Here is a 23565-nt window from a genome sequence, read left to right on the forward strand (position 1 = left end):
TTTTATCACACTGTGACCTGACATGCTTCTGCTTTGGGTGGCAGTGTAGATAAAAGTCTTGTAAGAGAGTAAAAATAGGCCGCTTTTAAGTTTTTCTTGTGACCGTTAAGTCAGCTTCTTCCAAGATAGTACTGATTATCATGATGTCGAGGGAAAAGAAACCGTGAGCTGTAGCAGAGACATTGACAATTTCGACGGCAAACAAGCAGCATGTTAGAGAAGAGAACAACAAATGTCAAACCCTGAGGGAGGAAACACAGGCACAGATAAGAAGGAGGGACGACTGAACAGGAAAACAGCAAGCCTCGAATGTGCTTACTTTGCACTGTCATACACACACACACACACACACATTTAGACAAACAACCACTTGTTCCTTCTAAACAAAAAGATTTTTTTTATTAATTCTCTCTATATATATCCACAAAAAACTCAAATAATTCCAGACAAATTACAAAAGTTCACAATAGAAAACAAAAAAGTGCAAACATCACAGTATCTAAAAGTTCACTTGAGGGTTCAGCTGGAGATGATAGTAATGCTTTATTAATTACATTACGTAGGCAGGAATTTGAAATTTATACTTTAATCAGACCACATTCTGCTAACCTAATATAGTTTAAACTGTGGTTTCATTTAAGTGCCTTTTGGTCCATTTTGAATTATTGTTTTATTTGTATTACATTGACTGAAGTTCTGGAACAATCTCAATGTTCATCCTTTATAAAACATTCAGCTATTATTTTACAATACAAACATACTGTATATGAAATGTCTTATAATGCATATTACAACAATAGAAAAGATGACTTCTATATGAGGCGGCTTGTATAAACAATAAGCAATATAGTTTCCCATTCACTGAGGTTCTATAAGTACATTTTTAAAAGACTGAAAATCAAAAGTGCTACTTTAAAAGATTTAAAGGACCAGTGTGTAGGATTTAGTGGCAGCTAGCGGTGAGGCTGCAGATTGCAACACCCCCCCCCCCCCCCCCCCCCCCCCCCCCCCCAAGCGTGTAGGAGAACCTACGGTGGCTTGGAAAAATGTGAAAGTCCCTCTCTAGAGCCAGTGTTTGGTTTGTCTGTTCTGGGCTACTGTAGAAACATGACAGTGCAACATAGCGGCCTCTGTGGAAGAGGACCTGCACTCTATATAGATATAAAGAGCTCATTCTAAGGTAACAAAAATACAACAATTCTTATTTTCATGGAAATATATACTAATTAAAACATACTTATGAATATTATATTCCATTTCTGCCAAGTCAGTTCTGCTAGATGCCACTAAATCTTACAGACTGGTCCTTTAAAAATAGCTACAAAACAAAGTACAAAATTAAAAAGCTTATCTACGGTTCAAAAAATGACAGCAATTCGATAATAATATATATTTTTTTCTTTACAGCTGATACAAAAGCAATCACAGTGCAATAAGCTGCAATTATTAAATTTCCCCATGTTTTTTTGTCTGGAAATGAAGACTTATATTGTCTTCATTTTACATTTTTAAAATCTTTAATCCCTAATCTCTTTCCCTTCTTTAACTAGACCCAGTCTAGGTATTTTACATATACACATATACAAGCTCCAGGCTTGTATTATGAGTCCTGAGTGATGGTTTGTGTTATTTCCTCTCCACTGACCCAGAGTGGAATCAAGTAATCAAGTCGCTTGTCAAATGGCACCAAGAGGTAACTAACTGATGGTTGATGTTAATGCTGGTGCATGACAAACCTTAACTGCTGAAGCTTTGAGTCTACCTGTGTGACACGTGCCACATCCTTTTAATCCATCTAGCTCTTCTCCTGTAGCATATGATGTCTGGTGGATCCGGTGCTGGTACTGCCAAGGCCAGAGCCGCCAGCCTGTTTCCGCATCCAGTCCAGCATGTAGAAGCGCAGCATCAGGAGGAAGCCTGGGGGGACAGATCAGAACCAAGATTCATTTATTTTCTCTTCCTAGTTCAGCTTTTCAGAATCAATCTACAGCACAGTGACTGTGAGTCTTTCAGCTACACTGATTTTAGCTTAACTCAATCAATAAAGGAAATGCACATACTCACTAGAGCATGTACACAGTGTTTGGAGGGTGATTTTGCTTCTGTTGTTTGTGAATGCTGCCTTGCAGACGTCTGATATTCTCTGTCTTGTATTACATTTATGAACTTGGACTTGCTTAAGTTATGTAGTTTTTCAATAGGCTTTGTTTTTTTTTTGTTTTTTTCACTTAGTTACAAAGTGTGTATTTCAGGGGGGAAAAGGATTCTTTCTTTTCCTATGAAATGTATTTAAATCTTTTAATCTTTTCAGTGATATCATGTAATTTAATTGGTTATCAATAGGAGAGAACTTAGAGTAGTATCTGGTAAAATTAAATTAAAATTGTGTGTACTGTTTGCATGAAGCTAACTCATAACATAATGTCTCATGGAGCACGTGTGAATATAGGGCCATGCATACTCCAGATGTGGGTCTAAGCACTTGTGTTATTAACTGTCACATGTTAGCAAGTTGGTATAGAGAATACTATTTCTGAACTACCAACGTGCAGCAAAAACAGGGTTAATAAGTTGAGTTTTTGGACGTGAATCAACAATAAGTGTGCTGCATGTCAGAGGAAACAGCTTTTCTTCTGATAGGCACCAGTAATAGAAAGCCTTGATTAACCATGGCCATTGTCTCATTCTCACACTGATACAATGGACCACTGGCTCCGAATACAGTCAGCAATCTCTTGGAAAACAATGAAAATAACTCTGCCCAAAACCTGACTATATATAGTTAAGCCTTCTGTGACAGTGGTAAAAAAATACTGTAAAACTATGCAGCTTGTCATTGTTCATTCTAACTCTGTCTTCCTTTGGATCACTATATTTGCCTGTGTGACAACAATGCCAAGTCTGGTGGCGGCATATGATGCCAAGAAATGCAATTCTTCTACCTTGAAATGAATTGAGGATGCAGGAGAGGAAGAGAATGCAATCAGAGAGAGGTGTGAAGTCCAGGAAGGTGAGACCCCAAGTTGTCCCGAAGAGGCAGCTGAGGCCCCAGATACTGAGAAATGCGACACGGTTCTGCTTCCATTCGTTCCTGGTGTGAATCTCCCTGTAGACCAGGACCAGCATCACAATGCCCGAGATCACCAGGATGGCCAGGACCGTCATATTGGTGAAATAATGCGCCAGCCAGGCCTTTTTGTTGTTTTTCATCCAGCACCTGGAAACACAAGATACCCTTAGAGAAAGAAAAGCAAACAATCCCAGAATAGTTTCCAAATTACTTATTTTTTTCTGAAACTGACATGACATCACTCCTCTACTGTCAAAATAAAGTATGTGGACTGTGATTTATGATACTGGCTTTTATTTGTACATTATCCAGGCATTACTGCGTATGTTTCTCTATTTCGAGTATCATTGTAATAATAATCTTGCTTACATCAGATAAGGATTGGATACGTCATCGCTTGGCACCACCTCTCTCACGCCATAGACGTCACCCACTGCAGCCAGGATGATGATAGGAACAGCAGGGAGAACTGGAAAATACATTTTAAAGGTTATACACACATTACTATCATGTTTATCTTAATGTACCTTGAATTAAGAAATGTTACTTAACACACTCACTGTAGCCGACCAGGTTCCAGATGTACGGCTTCGGGGAGGGGTTGAAAACCATGCAGACCAACCAGAAGGTGTGGAAAACCTCTATGCCCATCCAGACGAAGGAGCTGAGCAGGGCGTAGTGAAGGGCGGCCCCCACCCAGACGCACACACCTTGCCCTCCCACGTTGGCCAGGATCCCGGTGAAGAAGAAGAGCAGATTGAGGAGGGTGAGGGAAACAGCTAAGCCCAAGTGGATGGGTATGGACTGCTCATTAGATCGCCTGCTAGAGGCGAGAGAGAGACAGAGAGTGAAAGAAGGGGGGAGTGGAAATGGGTTTGTCGCATCATTCTTAAAGATCGTTTGATTTTCTGATACGCTGCATAAGCTCTGAAAAAGTAGTGTTACCTCCTCCTGAAGAGGAAGATGATGAGAGCGATACAGCTGATCACTGACACGGCGCAACCCAGAGATGTAATGGTGGTCAGTGCCAGGAGGTGGCGCACTGGTCGAGCCTCCAGTTGCTGTCATGGTACACAGAACAATGAGAAGAGAAACAGGGCCTTTGAACATCTAAATACGCTGTTCATGCTTCTCTTCATATGTATTTTTTGGTGTGTTTCTTCTTCTTCTTCTTGTATAAAAAAGTATCAGTGTATTGGCTGTATATCTCACCACTAGGACAGAGAAGTAAGTCATGTGGTCACAGTGGCACTCGGTGTGTTTTGGTCCTTTCCCCTGTGTCTCACACCCGTCAACCAACCAATTCACCTTCATCGGATCTACACAAAGAATTGAAACATACTTCGTTATCATGTATGGGATCGAGAGAGAAACCAATATATGTTATGTGAGAAATTTTGTGGGGTTTTTTTTAGTTAATAAGGGGGTTCCAACCTTTCCTGGTGTCCCATGAGACACATTTCCTTGAATGTGTTTTCTGAAATGACACAAAAAAAGAGATGTAAGCTATTATTATTATTTCACATGAAGACAGATGCTACAACATTTACAGTCATATCAAGAAAAGGTCAGGTACTTGGTAGTAAACACCGCACAGCTCAAGTCACGGTCAAAAAAACCCCGACATGTCAGGTAGCATATTAAACGGTGGGTTTATGTGCGAAAGCGTCTTGATTGTCTTAAGCGTATAAACAACACCATCTGTTTTCACAAGATGTGAAGTAAGAAAAGAAAAAACCTCAAGTGGTTTTTGTGTGCTCTCTGTGTTGTTTAGGCAGCTTGAAACAGACGTCATGGAACAGGAAAGGAGCATCTATTTTCCTTTTTTTTTTCAACTGTGTTTGCAGCAAACCAACATTTGAGCGGTGTTAACGGACATGTACAGCGCAGACATTTGTTAGAGTTGTGTTTGTTACAGCAAGGGTTTGGCAGCATTTCAGGAAAAAATATCCAACTCCACTCACAGTAAAGGGCTTTCCATGCTGTCTGTGTGATCAATTCATAAAAGCACCTGTGGCCACCATTAAACAGTGAGCAAAACCACCAATTTTCCCTTAATTAGTTAACAAAGACAATTACATTCACTGTTTGTAGCATCAAACGCTTGAATTTTGAATGGGAGACTTTTTGCACCACATTTTAAAACAGTAAAATCTGAAAGTATAGATTTAGATGATATAAACTCTCATTCGCAAAAGCAAGCGGACTTACAGGAATGACATCATGGTGGAAACTGATCTTGATTGGCTCAGGCAGATCTCTGATGACCTCGTTCTCCACGGTGATTCCTACCACGTCATTGAGAATGATGCCCTCTTTGTGACCCTCCTGAAACACACAACTCACATCTTTACCTTCCCACTCGTACAAGTCTACATATTCACATATAGGAAGAGAAGTGTCTCTTCTGTGTTGTGTGTGTTGATAGAGAGCAAACAGAGGCTCACCTGGAACAGGGAGTTGTTTTTGAAGAAGGTGCAGACTACTTTCTTATTGTTCTTTGCAGCTTGTTTTAGAGCAGGGGGCAGATGGACAGAGGTAACGGACTCTGGAGGAGCATCTTTCATGACCTGGAAAACAGAATATATAGAGTGAAGAGAATACATGAAAAGTATTCAGTTTAATAGATGTAGTAACATTGCCAGTAAATTCAAATGTTTTCACATTAAAATTGTGAGAGAAATCAATGACACGACTTGTTCCACCCTGCTGCTCTGCTTGTGAGAGTGTGCATCACAACCTCATGGTGTACACATTTGTAATGAGTAGATCTGCCTGTAGATTGCTACCTATGGCCGGGTACTTACACAAACGGATCTATTTTAAGATCATTTGGAAGAAAAAATGTCAGCTTTCCACATCCATCCTCTACTTGCCAGTGAAATGCTGTTATCTGTCTCTTTCATGTGGCTAGCCTCTCATCTATTTCCTCATCTTCAGTAAATCACCGTGCTAGACTTGAATGAAGCTGTTGAGAGTTACTCATTCACTGGGTTAAAAACCTCCTATAAAGTAAGCCAATGATTAAAAAATGGACGCACACAGTCACAGATGTGTGGCAGTCTACCAAGTAGAGCAATGTTATAGAGGGGAGGTGAGTGTAAGTCCTCTGTAGCCATTGTAATGCTTCCTAAGCGCAACTAGAGGACAGATACACAGGCTGTGAGTTATTTTCTGGATTTATTAAGCACTTTGCATGTGAATTAAGAGAATATATTAAGCTATATTTTTAATTGTTCATCTTTAAACAGGAAAACTCTCATTCTACCCATTGCTGCCACTGAAGAGGAATTATTTTATACTTTTCATATACAGAACCAGCTCTAGAAATATCACTAAATTATAAAGTCACTACTAAGAAATAAGCAACGCTACTACTACAGCTACTAATAATGCACTCTGAGAGAACTGCTGTGTCAGATGCATGATGACAGACTCTTCATGGTACCAGTAGGACTGCTGTGCAGCTTAAATATTTTTGAAGAGGACCATGTGATGCAGTTGAAACCTACAAAAAGCTTATAAGTGGCTATTTGAGTTAAGATTATTTTGCTACAGTGATTCATTTCACTTTCAGTTTACGTATAAGAGGAAATGTGCTTTATTTTTTGAATATGCTGCTAAAACACAAGAAGGAACCAGTGGGGTCACAGTCATGCTGATGTAGTCTGTGTAAACCACATCATATTTACTGGTAAGGCTTCTGTATTTTTCTTACTCTAGACAAATACCAAAAATGAATTCATCCTACTAACTGTGTATCCAAAGTAGTGCATCAAAAATAGTTCCCAACAAATACGCTATTTACTTTGGTAGTAATGTTTGCTAAAAGCTGTTTTAGGAAATTGTTTAGTCATTTAAAAAGTGAAAGTATGTATTTGTCATCTGTTTTTAAAGATTTACATCTTCAGTAGAAACCAGTGAGCTGGAGGCTGACCACATCTTACAGCTCAGGGAAGATGAAAAGTATTGAGAGATGGACTAATGTACAGCTGGTTTTGGTCTTTTCATTAAGTCCTGGTATCCTTCTGAATGTGATAATGAGTCAACTCCTCTTTTTGTGTGTTTGTCTTACAGGCGAAGTGATGTTGTAGCCTCTGAAATCCTCCTTCATCTCCACCTCAGAGCTGCGAGCACAGGGGGTATTCTTCAACCTAGACACACACATTAACACACACCACCATAATTTGACATGATAAACTGCAGTTTGAGATGGCTATTATAAAACAACAATTGATTTTTTAACCCTAACACAGTATCAAGTTTAGTATCCTGTTTGTAGTCAAAGTTCGTTTTTTTCACTGACGCTTGATTACACAAAGCCTCTAGACATTGGCCTCAGTAATTAAGACAAAGTCATATGAGGAAGGATGTTGACTAAAACACCCTGTCATGCTACTACGACAGTTAACGTCATGGCATATTTGAGATTAAAGAGAGAGGAAATTACATGTTGTCTTCCTGGCTCGTATTAGGACACAATGTTTCTGCAAAAAACAAGAAAGAAAGCATAGTTTTGACATGTCAAACACAATCAAAATCATTTGGATCATCTTTGGATTTTGAGTTGAACAAATCCATCCATCCTTGCATACATTTGACTGGACAAAGGGGAATTTTAACAATTAATGTGGAGAAACTGACTTTTTGTAGTCATCAATAACACAGAAAATCTTCACTTTACTTATAAAGAATAAAACTTATTCCATATACAGGTGAGATAGATAACATTAATCCTTCCTTACTGCAGCTTTTGTGGGTTCCATTGAACACGTAGGCTGTCAGTGTTTTATCGGTGACTAAATCACTTTTGATCATTCCATTGACAATGCCGTAGGTTGCTTCTGGGAAGTTTTGGTCATTAGACAGCTCAGAGCAACAGGAGTCTGGCAGGCCAATGGGCTCGCATAGAATAAAGTTCTCTCCTCCAACCTGTACAACAAATAAGAAAAGACAAACAACAACAAGCTGCATTATGCTCTTCAACAAGGAATTAAGCTACTGTAGAATATACAGTGCAAACTGTACACATTCACTGTTTGTTTTATCATTTGCTGCTTTTCACTTGGTATTATCTTGATAATGCATCTGCCAACAGCAGTTACTTTTGTTTTCACAATATCTATATTGTAGGAGGATGACTTCTTGCTATCCTCCCACATTGAGCAGGTTTAGAAAAATGTATTTGTCTTTGATGTTATGGAGCCAGATGATCATGAAGAGATACAGTGTGCCTGATCACTCACGGGTGATAAATCTGGCTTACATTAGCTTCTGAAGGTGAGAAGTTGCTGCATGCAAACATACTCCACAACAAATCCTCATCTTGCCTTCTTCCGCCTTGTGTTACCTGCAATTTCATCTGGTCCCGCAATGGCTCCCAGTACAGACAGAAGTGACTTTCCCCCCTTGAATCAAGTCCATACTGGTTGAGGAGAATCACCTCAGACCGTGCACACTGAGCCGTGATCTGTCCACTGATGGACAGAGAGCTCTCATTGGCTGATATTAAGATCTGATTACAGCCTGTAGACAGGTTGATGTTCAGGCTCAGGGAACCACTGCCATGTCGCCAGGTGCCACAAAAGTCCCAGTCATTTTCACTTGAAACTGGTGGATGGAGAGACAAAAAGAGGTTGACAAACAGTAGCTTGATGTTTGGTTTTGTGTTTGAAAAATGACTGAAAATACATATTCAGTCTTAATAAGATATGTGAATTCAATTTTGACACAATGGTGTTTTACACATAAACCCACAGACACACAGATGAGCTCACACTCTAAAAAATAAAAAAAAGTAACACCATCCTGACACACATTTTTCATGTGTAGAAACATTCTTATTGACGCAAATAATGGTCAAGAAGATTTTGGGCTTGTGAAATAATGTTAAGAAAGAAACAAGCCTGTGGTTGATCATCCTTTGTAAACCTGTGAAAAAGATCTGCATGAGAAAGTCCGCACATATCAACAGTGAGTTTACACAAAGACTCAGAAAAAAAACCTACTATGTGTGAAACTGAGAGTGAACTTACTGTGAACTATTTCCATGAGTCACTGGTACGTACCATGTATGTACGGTGCAAATAGAGGTTAAGTCCATTTAATTATAGAACACATTTTAAAACAACAAATGTTGACCAAAGTCATTTACAGTGAGATGAGAATTACTATCAAATAAAATCACAGATATAATTATGAGGATCAGGAGGTAACAAAGAACGCTACAGGATGTTATTCCTTCCAGCTGTACAGTGACACCCTCAGTGTCCAGAGAGGGGACCACTCTGACAGTGAAGACATTATCCATCACACTGCCATTTGAACCCACACTGTGGTCAGAGATTACATCCGTAGTGATAAGAACTACCAACTACCGGTTTAACTCTCTAACGCCTGGGACACACTGGATGTGTGAGCAGCGCGCGTGCGTCGCGGAACCTCTTGCTTTTCATTTCAGCGCCCGTGTTAACAGGTAAGAGCAGCCACACAGCCTGCTGCGTCGCTTCATCTTGAGATTCGAGGTCTCGACTATTTTCTCCATGTGACGCGCGCGGTTCTCAGCAGAAATAGACCGGGGAAAGAGAAAGATAAGACTGCCAGTGGCAGAAGCGCCACAGCAGATGCGCTTCCTGTGTGGACGCTGCAAGCATGAGAGATGCAGCGGTTCAGCAACGCACACCCACTAATGAGGTTCACACATCCAGTGTGTCCCAGGCGTAAACAACAAGTTAAGAGATTAAGCTCTATTCTCGGTCCTCACACTTGAGAACTTTGTATGTGTGTTGGAGGCATAGTGCATGTCTCGGGCACGTTTTGAACGGACACTACAGTTCATCCAATCAACTTCAACTCAACACAAAATTGTCGACTCCAGATATTCTTCATGTGAAGTGTTTAGGGAACATTGGTAAATTATAGCGTCTACTGATAGCCTGTGTATGAGGCATTTAGGGAACATTGGTAAATTGTATCATCTACTGATAGCCTTCATCTGAGGTGTTTAGGTAAATTGTAGCATCTACCAATAGTCTGCCTGAGAGGCATTTAGGGGACGGGCACAACTCTCTCTAGGTATTGAAAAATCGTCCTGTTCCGAACACACATGTTTAGAACAGGCACTGCAATAGTGTACACTTAATTCTAACATCCATGGACAATCATGCACATTACTACCGAAGCAATTCCACCTGACTTGCACTAATGTACAGTGTATTATAGCATAACATCACTGAACAGTGTATACTCAGCAAATAGTATATTATAGTTATGGTTATATCTCTAGTCTCTATTCTATTTATTCTTTAAATTGTATTTGTTTCTTTATCTACCTTACTGTTTTTGTATTTTGATTAATGTCAAGTGGCTGCTGTAACATTTTAATTTCCCTTTGGGACTAATAAAGTACTTTGTCTGTCTATCTAATGAAAGCATAGGATAAAAGTAAAAGACTTCTGGTATTTTTATGGCTGGGCTTGTCTGTGGCGTACTTGAATACGGGGCGGGATCAGTAAGAATACATTATCATACATTACGGGTGGCCGTGTTAGAGGCCGTGACAATCAAGGCCAATAACATTCGCTACTTTCATCCCTTTTAGACAAAGGGCATTTCCTGTTATGCACTGGCAGTTTGGAAATCATGGTGAGAGCTCTTCAGAAACTTAGTGTTTTCTGGGGCATGAAGACTTTCATATATGACTACAGCAGCTCACATAGATCGATAAGAGCGGCTAATGACTCTTAAGTAGAATGAAATGTTCCATGGGACTGTGTGAACTGTTTTCAATGTGTCAGTATTCAACACAGCTGTGGATTTGTGCTAGAAACTGAAATAGGATAATCAACCATAACAGATATGTTTGATAAGCACAGAAGTTTCTGTGGTTATTTTGTAACAGTCTGCTAGTTGCAAAAAAACTTAAGTGGTGGATGTCCTGTGTGTAACTGTGGCTTGACAGTACGCATCATCGCTCCAACAGACCCTTTTCACAACAGATTTGTTGAAGCAAAAAGTGCACAGGTGTAAATAATAACACTAACAATGGCTCCATTCTAATAAGTGTCCCAGTAAGCCATGTCAGTGGGTGAGCGCTGGGACTGGCTCATCTACATGGAATGCAGCCCTCATTAATGTTATTAATTCCAACTGTGCTTTTACTGCTTTGACAAGTCAAAATGGAAAAGGTCTATTAGATGGAGAAGAAACAGATACCTGCCATCAAAAGAGAGTCACCAGAATAAAGGAAATGCCTTCAGTATAGTCTACTAACTGGTCTTAATAAGAGATGCTGGTAAGAATCACTGATTCATCTTAACGTTATCAGAATAAAATAGTATTTTTCAGTGTCATCGCATCAGCTGGAAGAATATAGAATAAAGGTGAAACAGACGAGCAAAACTTAAATAAAAGGGTGATTTTAGAGAGGTTTGTGTAGGCGAGATTTCGTAAACCTTTCTGGAAACCGCATAGTTGCAGACAGCATGACAGACGCGGTCATCCTTAGCACCAAGACTGCAGTGCAACATGAGTGACTAAAAACCCACAAAATTTGCACTTGTGACTTAAAGATGTGTGCATGTACATGTGTGAACAAGTAACTTCATGTGGTTTTTTTTACAAGTTTATGAAGGGAGATACTAGGGGTGCGCTAAAAAAAAAACGATTCACATAAGAATCGCAGTTTCTATCTCTGTCGATTCAGAATCCATTCAGAAAATAATGTTTTATTCCTCTCGTTCACCGGCTTTCTCTCCACCACAGCTCGTTTTCCTTGTGCACTCTCTGGCTTGCTCGACCACTGCTTCTCTCTCTCTCTCTCTTGTCTTTTTGAAATGAGTCGGGAAGCCGTCAGCAAAGCTTTACTTTTAACGTTATCAAACAAAGAGAAATGTCCTCCCCTCTTCCTAGTAAAGTTTTTGTCATACGGCGGCGTTGTGCAGCATTACAGGTTGCGTTTCTCCAAAAGTTGACTGTGGTTCAACTTTCTCTCTGTGGCCCCCAACCCTGCAGCCTAAGTGCACAACACACAACCTGTCAGCCTGCCAGCTGGTTACCTTTGCAGCTAAATATAGCAGGTGGCTTTTGTTTGTTTGATTTTGTTATTTGAAGTATGAATTTAAGTTATTATTTGAAGCTTTACACTTAGTTTGCAATCTTTGCAATCATTTTTATTTTTGTATTAAGTATTCATTTTACTCTTTGTCTCAGGGCCGCTTTGGTTTCCTGTTGACTGAGTGTACTACAGGAAAACTAATCTTACTCTGGTTGACACTGTTGTTTATTTTCTCATCTGAACAATGTAAGCAAAACTGAAAGTTTCCATGTTCCACTGTCACATGCTCAAATGTCCTCTGTGGTCCAACCAAAAGACATATACATACAGACGTATGCATCAGGCTGGAGCTGCAGTGTGTAGTAGCACAGTTTTGACGCTGAATATGAGGATCAAACAGCTGCTTAAGATGATAAAGTCACTTTTTCATCTTACATGTGGAGTGGAGGATGATTAAGATGAAGCCAGCCCTCAGAGTATTGGTCAGTCGGAGCTCCATTGGTGACAACTGCAAGAGGTAAGCACAGGGAATGAAATGCAGCTGTAAAAAAGGAACAAATACATGGTTAATTTCTGCATATAGGCAGGGAGAGCAGTCAGTAAGCACATGAGAAACTCCACCGTTGAAACCGGCTGGTGATAAAGTGGAGGATTAAATGAAAAAGCATGGTGTGCATGTGCTGCCTGTACAAATAAGTTATAATTATGTATCCAAAGGCAAATTCCAATAAAACACAGGCATATCCCTTACATTCTTTCTATGTGCAGACATACATCCTGTATGAAACAAAAAGTCCCTATCTAAAGGCAACACAGGTTTGACATCATAAAAAGTTTTATAAATAATATTTTCCTGCACTGTTATCTATACTCATATCCATGAATACAAATGGGTTCAGGCTCAATATACACAGTGACCTTTCTGTGCTGTTATCAAGTCTTACCCTTTAACTTGCACACACACAGCAACAGTTCATTTTTTTCATCATGCCAAGTTTCAAAGAAAAGAGTAACATAGTTGATATTGACTGTTTCTATATTAACCGCAGACATTAAGTAACTAAGTTCCCCTAAAAAACTTCCACTTGCAACATATTAGACTGAGAACCAAGTGAACGTTATCAGACAGACATTTGTCAATTAACCACACACGTCATTTTCAATTTCTATCAATTTCTGTGTGAGAGAACCCACTGTAACCTGGTTATACACTACATGATAACACAAGTCAATGATTCCTGTCAAAATGATTGCTTCTCAAAGTTCTATGATGAATGATCATTTACTACAATAACATGATCTCAATTATTTTGGTCTAATTTGTTATTTTATATTATTTACTTTTATATACATATATATATAATTTATTTCTCATTTTTTTCATTTAGTTTTTATTTGTTTTTCAGCTGAATTATATTGAAAGTTCGAGGAAATGTTAAAAAGTTCAATAAATGCATGATGTTTCCAAAGTCAATGAGTAATCGTGTTACATAATCCCAGTGTTGACCGAAATAATTGTGATAAAGATTTTTGCCATGATCGAGCAGCCCTGATGTACAGTATGTGTGACAACGAAAAGTTGTGTAAAGAGATGTAGCCTAGGTTTTGGAGGGGAAATGGAACAGTCGTGGTTGTCGTCACAAGACAGACAGGAACCGGCTGAACCACAGACATAGCAAAAACTGCACAGTCTGTGGGGTCAGTAGCCTATATATAAGTAAGAGATACACACCTAATACTCGAGACAGACCTAAGCCTTGAACAACCAAGAAGCCACACACATACACAGACAATTAAACAAACACACACACACACACACACAAACTACAATGAATTTTGTGCTTTATAACACTTCACCACTTTAACAGCTTGTGCATCATTTACTGATTTAACATTGCAACAATGCCATTTTCACTGGTTTTCACCGGAGTGTTTAATTAAAAGTGTGTAAGATTTAGTGGCATCTAGCGGTGAGGTTACAGATTGCAACCAAATGAATACACCTCCCCTCACCATCCCCTTCCAAGCATGCAGGAAACCCTACAGTGGCAGCGTAGCTCTCTAGAGCCAGCGCTCAGTTTGTCTGTTCTGGACTACTGTAGAAACATGGCGGTGCAACATGGCAGGCTCCATGGAAGAGGACCCGCTCCCTATGTAGATATAAAGGGCTCATTCTAAGGCAACGAAAACACGACGACTCTTAGTATCAGCTGATTATACACTAATGAAAGCATGTTATGAATATTATATTAAGAGTGCTCAGCAGCCACACAATTCTCCGCTCTCTATTTGGTGTTGTCAGGTTAGGTTAACCAGTTGTGACTAACTTTGGAGCTGTTTCACTTTTCTAACCACTTGTGCATTTCAGTTCTTCAAATGCAATATTGCATATTCTTAGTTTTATCATTTCCATACCTATTTACAACTTATTTGGGGTAAAATCAACCAGCATAACATACAGTGTGAGACTGTGTTAAAGATGGACAAACAGCTCAGAAATAAAAGATATATTCTGGGGAAGGTGAGTAATCTGTATGTCAGAATGACTTGCTGTACATAATATACTATTCTACTGAAAAAAGGACAATATATAAATACTAATAACTTTGACTTGAGGATGCACATGAGGATATGCAGCCTCTGTAACTCTGTGACATAACATCATTTGGTTGCGTTGTGGTTTTGGTACTTCTCCTTTAGATGACTAGAGCGGCATTAGAAGATTAGGGAAAGCTAAGGTGTGACTTCACAGTGGTTTATGAAGAGGAACTAATGTTAAACACACCCGCATGCACGTACACACAGTCATGTTTCCAACACTGCAGAGGATATTACATTGACTTACATTCATTTCCTGGAGATTAACCTTAACAATATCCAAAACATGCCTAACCTTAACCCTTACCTTAAAAAAGGCAGCTGTGGGCAAAAGCGGCTTCAGTTTCTGCTCCTTTGTTAATCTGTGACTAAAAACTCAGTGAGAGGGTGTCAAACTTTAGTCTTTTCAAAGTCTTCTAGTGTATGGTAGGCATTAAGTATTTACAGCTACAGCACTTTTACTGTGGAGCTCCTGAGACTATTTAAAGGAATCCATTGTAAACATAAACAAAAGCTAAATAAGCTTATTTTATTACAACAGAGGTTGCAGCCCAGAATGGGGTCAGACCCGACTGGCTTGAAGAGCACACAGTCAAGTGGTCCTGTGGTGATAACTGTGGATACAAATGCGGTGGTGGTCTACTACATCATGTTATGCAGAAACCTGGTGTGGTTTCAAAAGCACAAACCTACTTATCAGGCAGAGGAAGGTTTTGGAAATTCAATTGAGAAATGTGAGAGTGAAAAGGTCGTTCTTTAACCCTGAGTTACAAAAACTGAAGGTCCACTTACTAGCTTTTCAGAGACCTTCAAACGTACCTCATGGTATTCATCAGCAGATGGGAGTTGGCTCTGTTGTCATGGAGATGTCATCTCCATGACAACTGAGCAAACCATTTCTTTGTCTATTGATAAAATAGACAAATAGATCAAATGACCAGGTGGGAATATCTGTTTTTGGCTACTCCAATGATATAAATACCAGGACAAGGAAATGTGAATTTGAAATGTTACAAATTCGTAACATTTCAACATTATCTGTAATGCAATAAAAGCCACTCTTCATAAAACATTACCTTGGTAAGATTCTTACCTTATCTTCTTGTCATTAGTTTTTTTCAACAGATTACTGAGAGGATGTTATGATAAAGACAATAAATGTAAAATGTTTTCACAAAATAGTCAGAAATGATGTAAAACTGTTCTGGTTTGGTTTGATAGCTACACATAATTGAAACAATGTCCATCTTTGGCGAAATTTAGACCAAACCAGGATAGCACGGTCATTTTTTGGGGAGGAATAATGACATATGACTCTACAACAGTCATTCAGCATCACACTGGTGGTGAACACAGCATTAATGTGTGACTCACGTCAGCCTCAACCAGTTTTGCCTCAATACGTCTATCTGACTATAGATAGTGTATTGATGAAGAGGGCTTCCAGTTTCACTGAAGGAAACAGTAAACCAGTGTCACCCCACCCACAGAAGTGTGAAAAGTGTGAACACACAGTGGAGCTCTCAGTTCTCAAGAGAAGGCAAAAATGTCCCCTACTATCTTCCTCAACACAAAACCCTTCTGTGTGTGTACAAGTGTGTCCCCAATATGAACGTCTGTAATCTTACTCTTTCAAAGAAGTGTATTTACTGCAGGAAAAATACATTACTTTTGTGTGTGGCTTGATGACAGAACCATTATTTGCTGTTTCTCAGCTCAAACACTACGTTTTCCCTCTCTCACACTAGATTTCAACTCGCTGAATTGGCATGACATGTAAGCTAACCCTCTCTCTACCCCCACACCCTCTCTATTGTCCCAGCACGGCGCCCAGGCATCAATTCAGCCAAAGAATTTCCTCTTTTCTTTCACTTCCCAGCTCTTACGTGTGTGTGCATGCGCATGAGAAGCACGGACCAAAGACTGGCATAAATTGCTGTGTGTGTGTGTGTGTGTATGTGTGTGTGTGTGTCATGTGCAAGACGCACACTGGAATGCTGCTCGCATAGCATTTCTCATTTTTCAGAGCCCGACCTACTCATTCTGAAACTTGTTGCTTCAGTGCACCTGTCACTCCTACACACTAATAAGGGATGATATTGGGCCCCGACATGTGTTTATGTGTGAAGGCATGCAAATCCTCCAGTTACCCACACATGTGTGAACGAGATAAGGCCCCGTAACCTCCTGACCTCTTAGTCTGTCACTTAGTGTTTTCAAATAAAAAATTCCCATGTATCTTCCCATCTCTGCATTACATAGGGGTATGACTCACACCGTCACACTCAGACAAGCTTGCCTCTATTAATCATCTTCACAAGTCTTGTTTGACCACACGTACAGTGACATGGCAGTCTAAACAAGGTGTGATACAGACAGCAGAAAGTAGTGACAGAGAGAGTGGGTATCAGACTGAAAGTAGAGCAGTGAATCAACTCAGTTATGTCTGAGACAATTAAAGATTTATGGTGGCTCACAAGCGGTACGGGTCTAGGGATGGCAATGTCAGTCCATCAAGTCCACCACTTTGGTCCAGACAGAAAGATCCCAATAACTACTGGATGGATTGTCATTTGGTACAGACATTCACAAACTTCCTAGAATGAAGCCTATTGACATTGGTGACCCACTGAATTTTCCTATAGCCCCACCATGAGGTTGACATTTTGTGTTTTAGTGAAATATTTCACTAATGGATAAATTGTCATGCAATTTGGTACAGATAACCATGGTACCCAGATGATGTATCCAACTGACTTTGGTGACTTTTCATCTGCTTTACAATTGCGCTTCAGAGGGAAATATCTCGACAAATATTGGATGGATTGTCATGAAATTTGGTTCAAATTCCCAACAGGATGAATTGTAATCACTAGAGTTTTCATCTTGTGCCATTAATGGGTTACATTTTTAATTTGTCCAATAGTTTGTTTGGTTTATGACCACATACCTGCAAAACTAAGCTGTACTTCGTGTTTAGGGATAGTTTAGTGCAAATATTAGCATGCTAATAAGATGGTGAACATGGTAAACATTATACCTGCCAAACATAACTCGTTAGCAATGTCACTGTGAGGATGTTAGCTGATGTTAGCATTTAGCTCAAAGCACCACTGTAAGAACAGTCTGACAAAACCGCTATAAGAGGTGTACTGTAGACTCGTATGCTGCTTTTAGTACGTACTAACATTCAGTATGCATACAGTATGCATACAATTGGGACATACTACTTTGTCATAACATTGTGCCTTGAACTTTGACCCATTTGCTCATACATCCATCGTGGGCTGTAGTGCAAAATTTGAATATTGTTGACAAAATGGTTTGTGCTTGAATGCATCATCTGTCTGTGCTCTCTCAGCGGCTCAGTCAGTATGATGTAGCCTATCTTTCGCTGTGCAGAGGATTGTGGGTCAGAAAAGATAAAGGTCAGATGGGAAGTGATTTCTATCAAAAAGGTGATTTGGCTTTTATGTAACAGCTGCACCTCAGATCTTGATATCATCATACAGGAAAAGCTGTCAGTACTGTAAAGCCCCTTAAATATACCACTTCCTGCACTTCTCAGTGATTATAGCACTTGAATGTCAATTCTTCTTGGATGGTTGCAATTGCTTATTTAATGTCTGCTGACTGCTCACCTGAATGATATATTGTGATTTTTTCAGTTCTTTTTTGGGTCTCAGTTTTCTCCTGCAATAAGTCGTGGCTTGCAAAGCACATTTCAGGTACAGCTAACAATAAAGAAAAAGAAAAGTTTTCATCATTGCCTTACACACACATTTAGATCAAATGTGTAATGTGGATGTTTTGTCCTTTTAGTCTTCCTTCGCCCTCCTGCAAGCAGCAGAGTGAAGGCGCAGAGAATGTGCATGGAAGAGTAATTCAGGGAACAAAAGCTGCTCTTTGTTGTCATGGCTTAGAGCTGAAGTGACAGCTAGCGTAAATGAGGGTCAAAGATCACTGGCCGGTTCGGAGGCTGTTTAAGCCAATGGTTAAAAGACATGCACACATACAAACAGCTCTCACTCTCTGTGCAACACTGGGACAAAATGACAGGCGAGGCACAGAGGTTACAGGCCACTTTGAAAAATTATATTTCTAAATTGTCATATGAGTAAATTTATTGCAGCAGAAGATTCATAATGCCCACAATTTGATAAACCGGGTTTATCGTCTGTGTCTTTGGAGTAGGAGTAAAACAAATTCACCATGTAAGGTAGTAAAACGACACACGTGTTTCACGACCACTTTCAGGAAACAGTCTCTTCTCACTTTTTTTTCTGAAATAACACTTTGACCATATTTGTCTTTTTCATTTGTCAGGACTGTGCGATTAGCTGAGCGGACCACAGTAACCGCACTGCCCTCCCTGCTGAGCCTACACAACAGGAGGTGCGTAAGCAGAGCTAGGAGGACAGTAGAGGACCCTCACTACCCCAGCAGTGGACTGTTTGTGTGGCTGCGATCAGACAAACGCCTGCACAGCAACAAATCACAAGGTGAGGGACTGAATAAGACTGACTATCAGAGCCAGGAACAATGAACAATCAACTCCCCAGCACTTTCACCTATGTATATTATACTATACTCTGCACTACTGTCATTCAAATGCTGGTTCCACCTTATCTGCACTGTTTACTATATAACCATATTTAATATTTTGTATATTTTGCTAACTTTGTATGTTTTGTCTCTTTATCAATAGTATTTTTTATTGTTGGCTCCATTCATAGATATAGGTATAGATTTTGTGAATATTAGCTTAGCTTTTATAATTTTTTGCACTTGCATTTTACACTGTCTGGGAGTTTGACACAACAACATTTCACTATATGTACTTGTATGCATATGTGACAAATAAAACCTCTTGAATCTTCTTGCAAAAGGAGCCTCTGAGAGAAGGTTACACTGTGCTCCAATGTTCTGAACTGCTGCCAACATGGTTACAAGATAAGATTTGTGTTTGTTTTCTTGAGTCACAATACAATAAGCAGCTGGCATGCTGTGGTCAACATGTTGATTTACAGCATGAAGTATAGCAGTTCAGGACTTGTGTTGGAAAACTGCAGGTTACAGTCATATACTGAGCGGCTACAGAGGAAGCTTCTAATTGAAAGTATTTACAATAATGTGGACTTTCTTCCTTTCACCAGCATGCAACAAACACTAAAATAAAACCCGACAGAACTGTGTCCAAGCAGGAATGAGCATTAAAGTCTCTGCATGGGAATGTTTCAAGTTGAAGTCAAAGGCTAGACAGAATATGGCTGATGTGGAATGCTCCCTAGGCTACATTTGTGTGTGGACCTTGCATTCTTTGCGATAGCAGCGTAGTGATGCAGTGCGCGCATTTGCTTGAGTGTTTATGTGTTCCTTTATCTGTATCTTGATGTTCTCAGTGAGGAAATTGGAGGAGCAGGTGGAATGCTGCAGATATTTCCTTCGGGGCTATGAATAAATCAATAAAACAACACACACACACACACGTGAACAGACATATGCACAGACAAAAGCCAGCATATTATTACGCTTAAATCACCCACAGCGTGGCCTTAGGTGCGGGTCACAAGGTTCAGCTTGCCATCAGGGGCTTTCTTTTCCTCATTATGAAAAATGAAGTCAGCACAAAAGAGAGGGTGTTTCTGCAATGAGTCACACATCCACTGCAATATTTGCATTTCACAGGAGAGGGGTTTAAAAAAAAAAAAAAAAATCTTTCTTCATGTTGTCATTTCTTCACTTTCACCAAGTGCTTCGCTGATCTGCAAGTGGTGGTTTATGAAATATTTGAAATGAGACAATGCCCAAAGGTTTTGGGTTTTTCACACTTTTTTTTTTCATTGAGTGCAGTCTTTTGATTGTGCATCAAGGCAATGCCAGGAAACCACACAGATGTATATGTATGACAAACAAAGTAGAGCACCGTTTGCACCCTTTGAAACCCGCCTTTCAACACCAACATGAACGCAAACATCAAGCCTTGGCACAACCCTGTTACTGTAAACAATAATAAGGATAATAATAAGGATGCCTTCATGACCCCACCCCCAAACACAAACACACACATACACAAACATTTTTAAAAACATTATTGCCTAAAAAAATATCTGATATATCTGATATATATCTGAATATATGACTAAAGGGGGATTTCACTGCAAAAAATGAGGGAGTGAACCTTGCAATTTTAATTTTATTAAATCCATACCTGGGAAAAAAATGCTAATTTTAATCACACACAAAGGCAGCCTCAGGTTCACATACATTAAGGATACGTTACAAATAAAATCTGTCGTAAGAATATTTTCAAAAGACACGATATGAACGACATTATAGTTTAGTATGAATACTATGAGAATTTTTTAAAGTGCAAAAAGGTCACCAGCGGAGGTGCTAATGACTATCAAACGAGCTCAAATTAATTTGGGGTACTATATAGCCTAGCTTGTGTCTCAAAGCTAACGTTAGCGATAAAGTCTTTTTCTTCTTGGGTGTCTTGGCTTACCTTAAGTAGTTTTCCTGTGAGTAGTCGAGGTTTTTTTTGTCTCCTGCTGTAGACTACCAGCCTTTCTGATGCTTAAAGCCTCCAAACAAACCGTCTCCCACTGTCGCACACAAACTGGACCCCGCAAGAAATGAAAAAGTAGCCCAGGCAGCGTTAAATACACACCGCGGTGACAACCAGGGATGGACGCTCAAATTCAGTAAATCACATAAACCGATTCAGGTTGACTACAAGGAGGATAAAAAATAAAAAAAACTTAAGACTTATTCACTTGTTGTTTTTCAGGTCGTTTCTGGCGTTTTAAAAACACTTGAGACTGTTGGAGGATATTTTAAAAATGGAAAGTCCTGAGAACAAGACCCCTGCCAACTCGCAGCGCTGACCGATGACGCCTCTGCTCGGGTACGGACTTCGGCGGGTGCGCGAGATGTGATCTGAACACAGTGTATGGATCTGAAGCACCAACGACAATAGAGGCATTGTTTCCGGTCAGGACTTTCACAATACATCTGTGACTTATTTATTCCCCGTGTTTATCTTTGTACAGATGACCCTGTAAACATTTCGGTGAAGTTTTCAATATGCTTATTTACAGCTAATATAGCAGACAAATATAATTTATAGCGGTGGTTCTCAAAGTGGGGTCCAGGGACCCCCAGGCGTCCTTGAACGGGTTCCAGGGGTCCCCAACAAAAAGGGGAATCATTTATTTTCACTATAATTCCATCCATAATTAATACAATGACAGAATGAGACTGTTATGGTCATGGGCTTCATACACTTTCTGTAATAAAACATCTAAAAGCAAAAATCTTATCAGATGGGGGACCCTTTGACAAAATCTTATCAAATGGGGGTTTGTGGTCTAATTTGTGTCAGTTTAGGGGTCCTTGACATGAAAAAGTTTGAGAAGCACTGACTTGTACTATATGCAGTTCTCTAAACCTTCCAGTATTAGATATTATTGGTTTGCCAAAACCGTAGTTTCGTATAGAGCCCCAGACAAAATGCCATAAATGATTATCAGATGAGCTACTGTTCAATAAAATTAAATTTAGGGCTGCACGTAACTATTATTTTCATTATTTTCATTTAATCAATTAATCTGCTGATTAGTTTCTCAACTAACTGATTCATTGCTTGGTCTATAAGACATCCAAAAAAATGTCTTCAAATGTCTTGTTCTGTCCTGGCCAATTCTCCCATTTGAGAATCTGGAACCTTTAAATGTTCAGTATTTGTGCTTTAAAAATGATTTGAATGATTAATCAATGATCAAAATGGTTGTCAATTAATTTTCTGTCTTTCTGATTGACTAATGGTTGCAGCTCTTATTCAAATGGAGTGTATGCGTGTGTGTGTGCTTTTAGTTTGAAAGCAATGCCGTTTACCGGTTTCCTCCTACTTTCTGCGTCTCTGTTTCACTTGACAGCTGTCAGAACAGCAAGGTGTGGAGGACAAACCTGGAAACAGAGGAAGGGCTGCATGGGATAAGTGAGATTAAAATTCTCGAGGAAGTGCAAAACCTCTGCATAACTTTGCATAACTATGATGACCACAATTTAATATAATCGTTATTGACCCATAGTATCTGCATTATAAATATACATTATCATATATAAAAATAAAATACAATAATAATTGGATTGATATTATTTTGTTGTATTATTATTCTGTTTAAGTTTTGGATTGAGTAACTGTAGAGCTCAGTTGTATAAGTTCTCAAAGTTTTTTTCCTCAGAGCTTAATTTATAGTTTCTGATGACTTTGTCATTCATAATGACTGCTCCTCTAACTAAGAGGCTTTATTTGCCTATAGACACTTTGGGAGCCCTGTCAGCATGTCTCTGGGTCTATCCAAAGAGAAACATTGTTTAAGCTGGTTATCTCCAAAAGCTGTAACAGTAATGTCTGTGCATGATGTATTTCAGTTTCATTTTGTTCAGTAACATTGATACCAGAGAGCCAGATAGTGTTAGAACTGTACTGCTTCAATGCCACAGACACCTGGCACTCATACAGGTTTCAGATGTTACCACAGACCACAGCTTCATCTCGAGCTGCCTTTGAACGTTGAAAAAAAACCCAACAGTATCGATAACAGCTTCCGAAAAAGATGCACTGTGTTGGAAGCATCCATAAAAATCAGTAAAACAGTTTTGAGGAAATTGTAAAAGCTAAGCATAAATGAAGCCTACATGTGATACTTAAACTGTAGTGAACAGCTACAACAATTTAAATATCGCACCAGCTTTATCTTGCATTATTGCTTTCTCTCATGAAAAAAAAAAATCACTAACACCGCAAGATGTTTCCTGTCACTATAGAATGAGA

General features: G+C 39.4%; 1 protein-coding gene across 2 annotated transcripts; it reads right to left on the minus strand.

The window, feature by feature from the left end:
• Window positions 1–1243: 1243 nt before the first annotated feature.
• adgrg1 (adhesion G protein-coupled receptor G1) lies at window positions 1244–21659 on the minus strand. 2 transcript variants are annotated; one of them, XM_042417174.1, is made up of 15 exons: window positions 21232–21659; window positions 12561–12633; window positions 8421–8680; window positions 7816–8002; window positions 7521–7557; window positions 7146–7224; window positions 5518–5640; window positions 5282–5398; window positions 4505–4547; window positions 4283–4389; window positions 4016–4131; window positions 3631–3890; window positions 3440–3539; window positions 2943–3217; window positions 1244–1917 (listed from the first exon to the last, which is right to left on the minus strand). In XM_042417174.1, the coding sequence occupies exons 2-15, from the start codon at window positions 12622–12624 to the stop codon at window positions 1796–1798; spliced, it is 1890 nt and encodes a 629-aa protein (XP_042273108.1). In that variant the 5' UTR covers window positions 12625–12633; window positions 21232–21659; the 3' UTR covers window positions 1244–1795. The 2 variants fall into 2 exon arrangements, with proteins under 2 accessions (XP_042273108.1, XP_042273100.1); XM_042417166.1 differs by having other exon boundaries at window positions 3631–3893.
• Window positions 21660–23565: the final 1906 nt, after the last annotated feature.

This window comes from Thunnus maccoyii, chromosome 1 (genome assembly GCF_910596095.1).
Source record: "Thunnus maccoyii chromosome 1, fThuMac1.1, whole genome shotgun sequence".
Taxonomy (NCBI): domain Eukaryota; kingdom Metazoa; phylum Chordata; class Actinopteri; order Scombriformes; family Scombridae; genus Thunnus; species Thunnus maccoyii.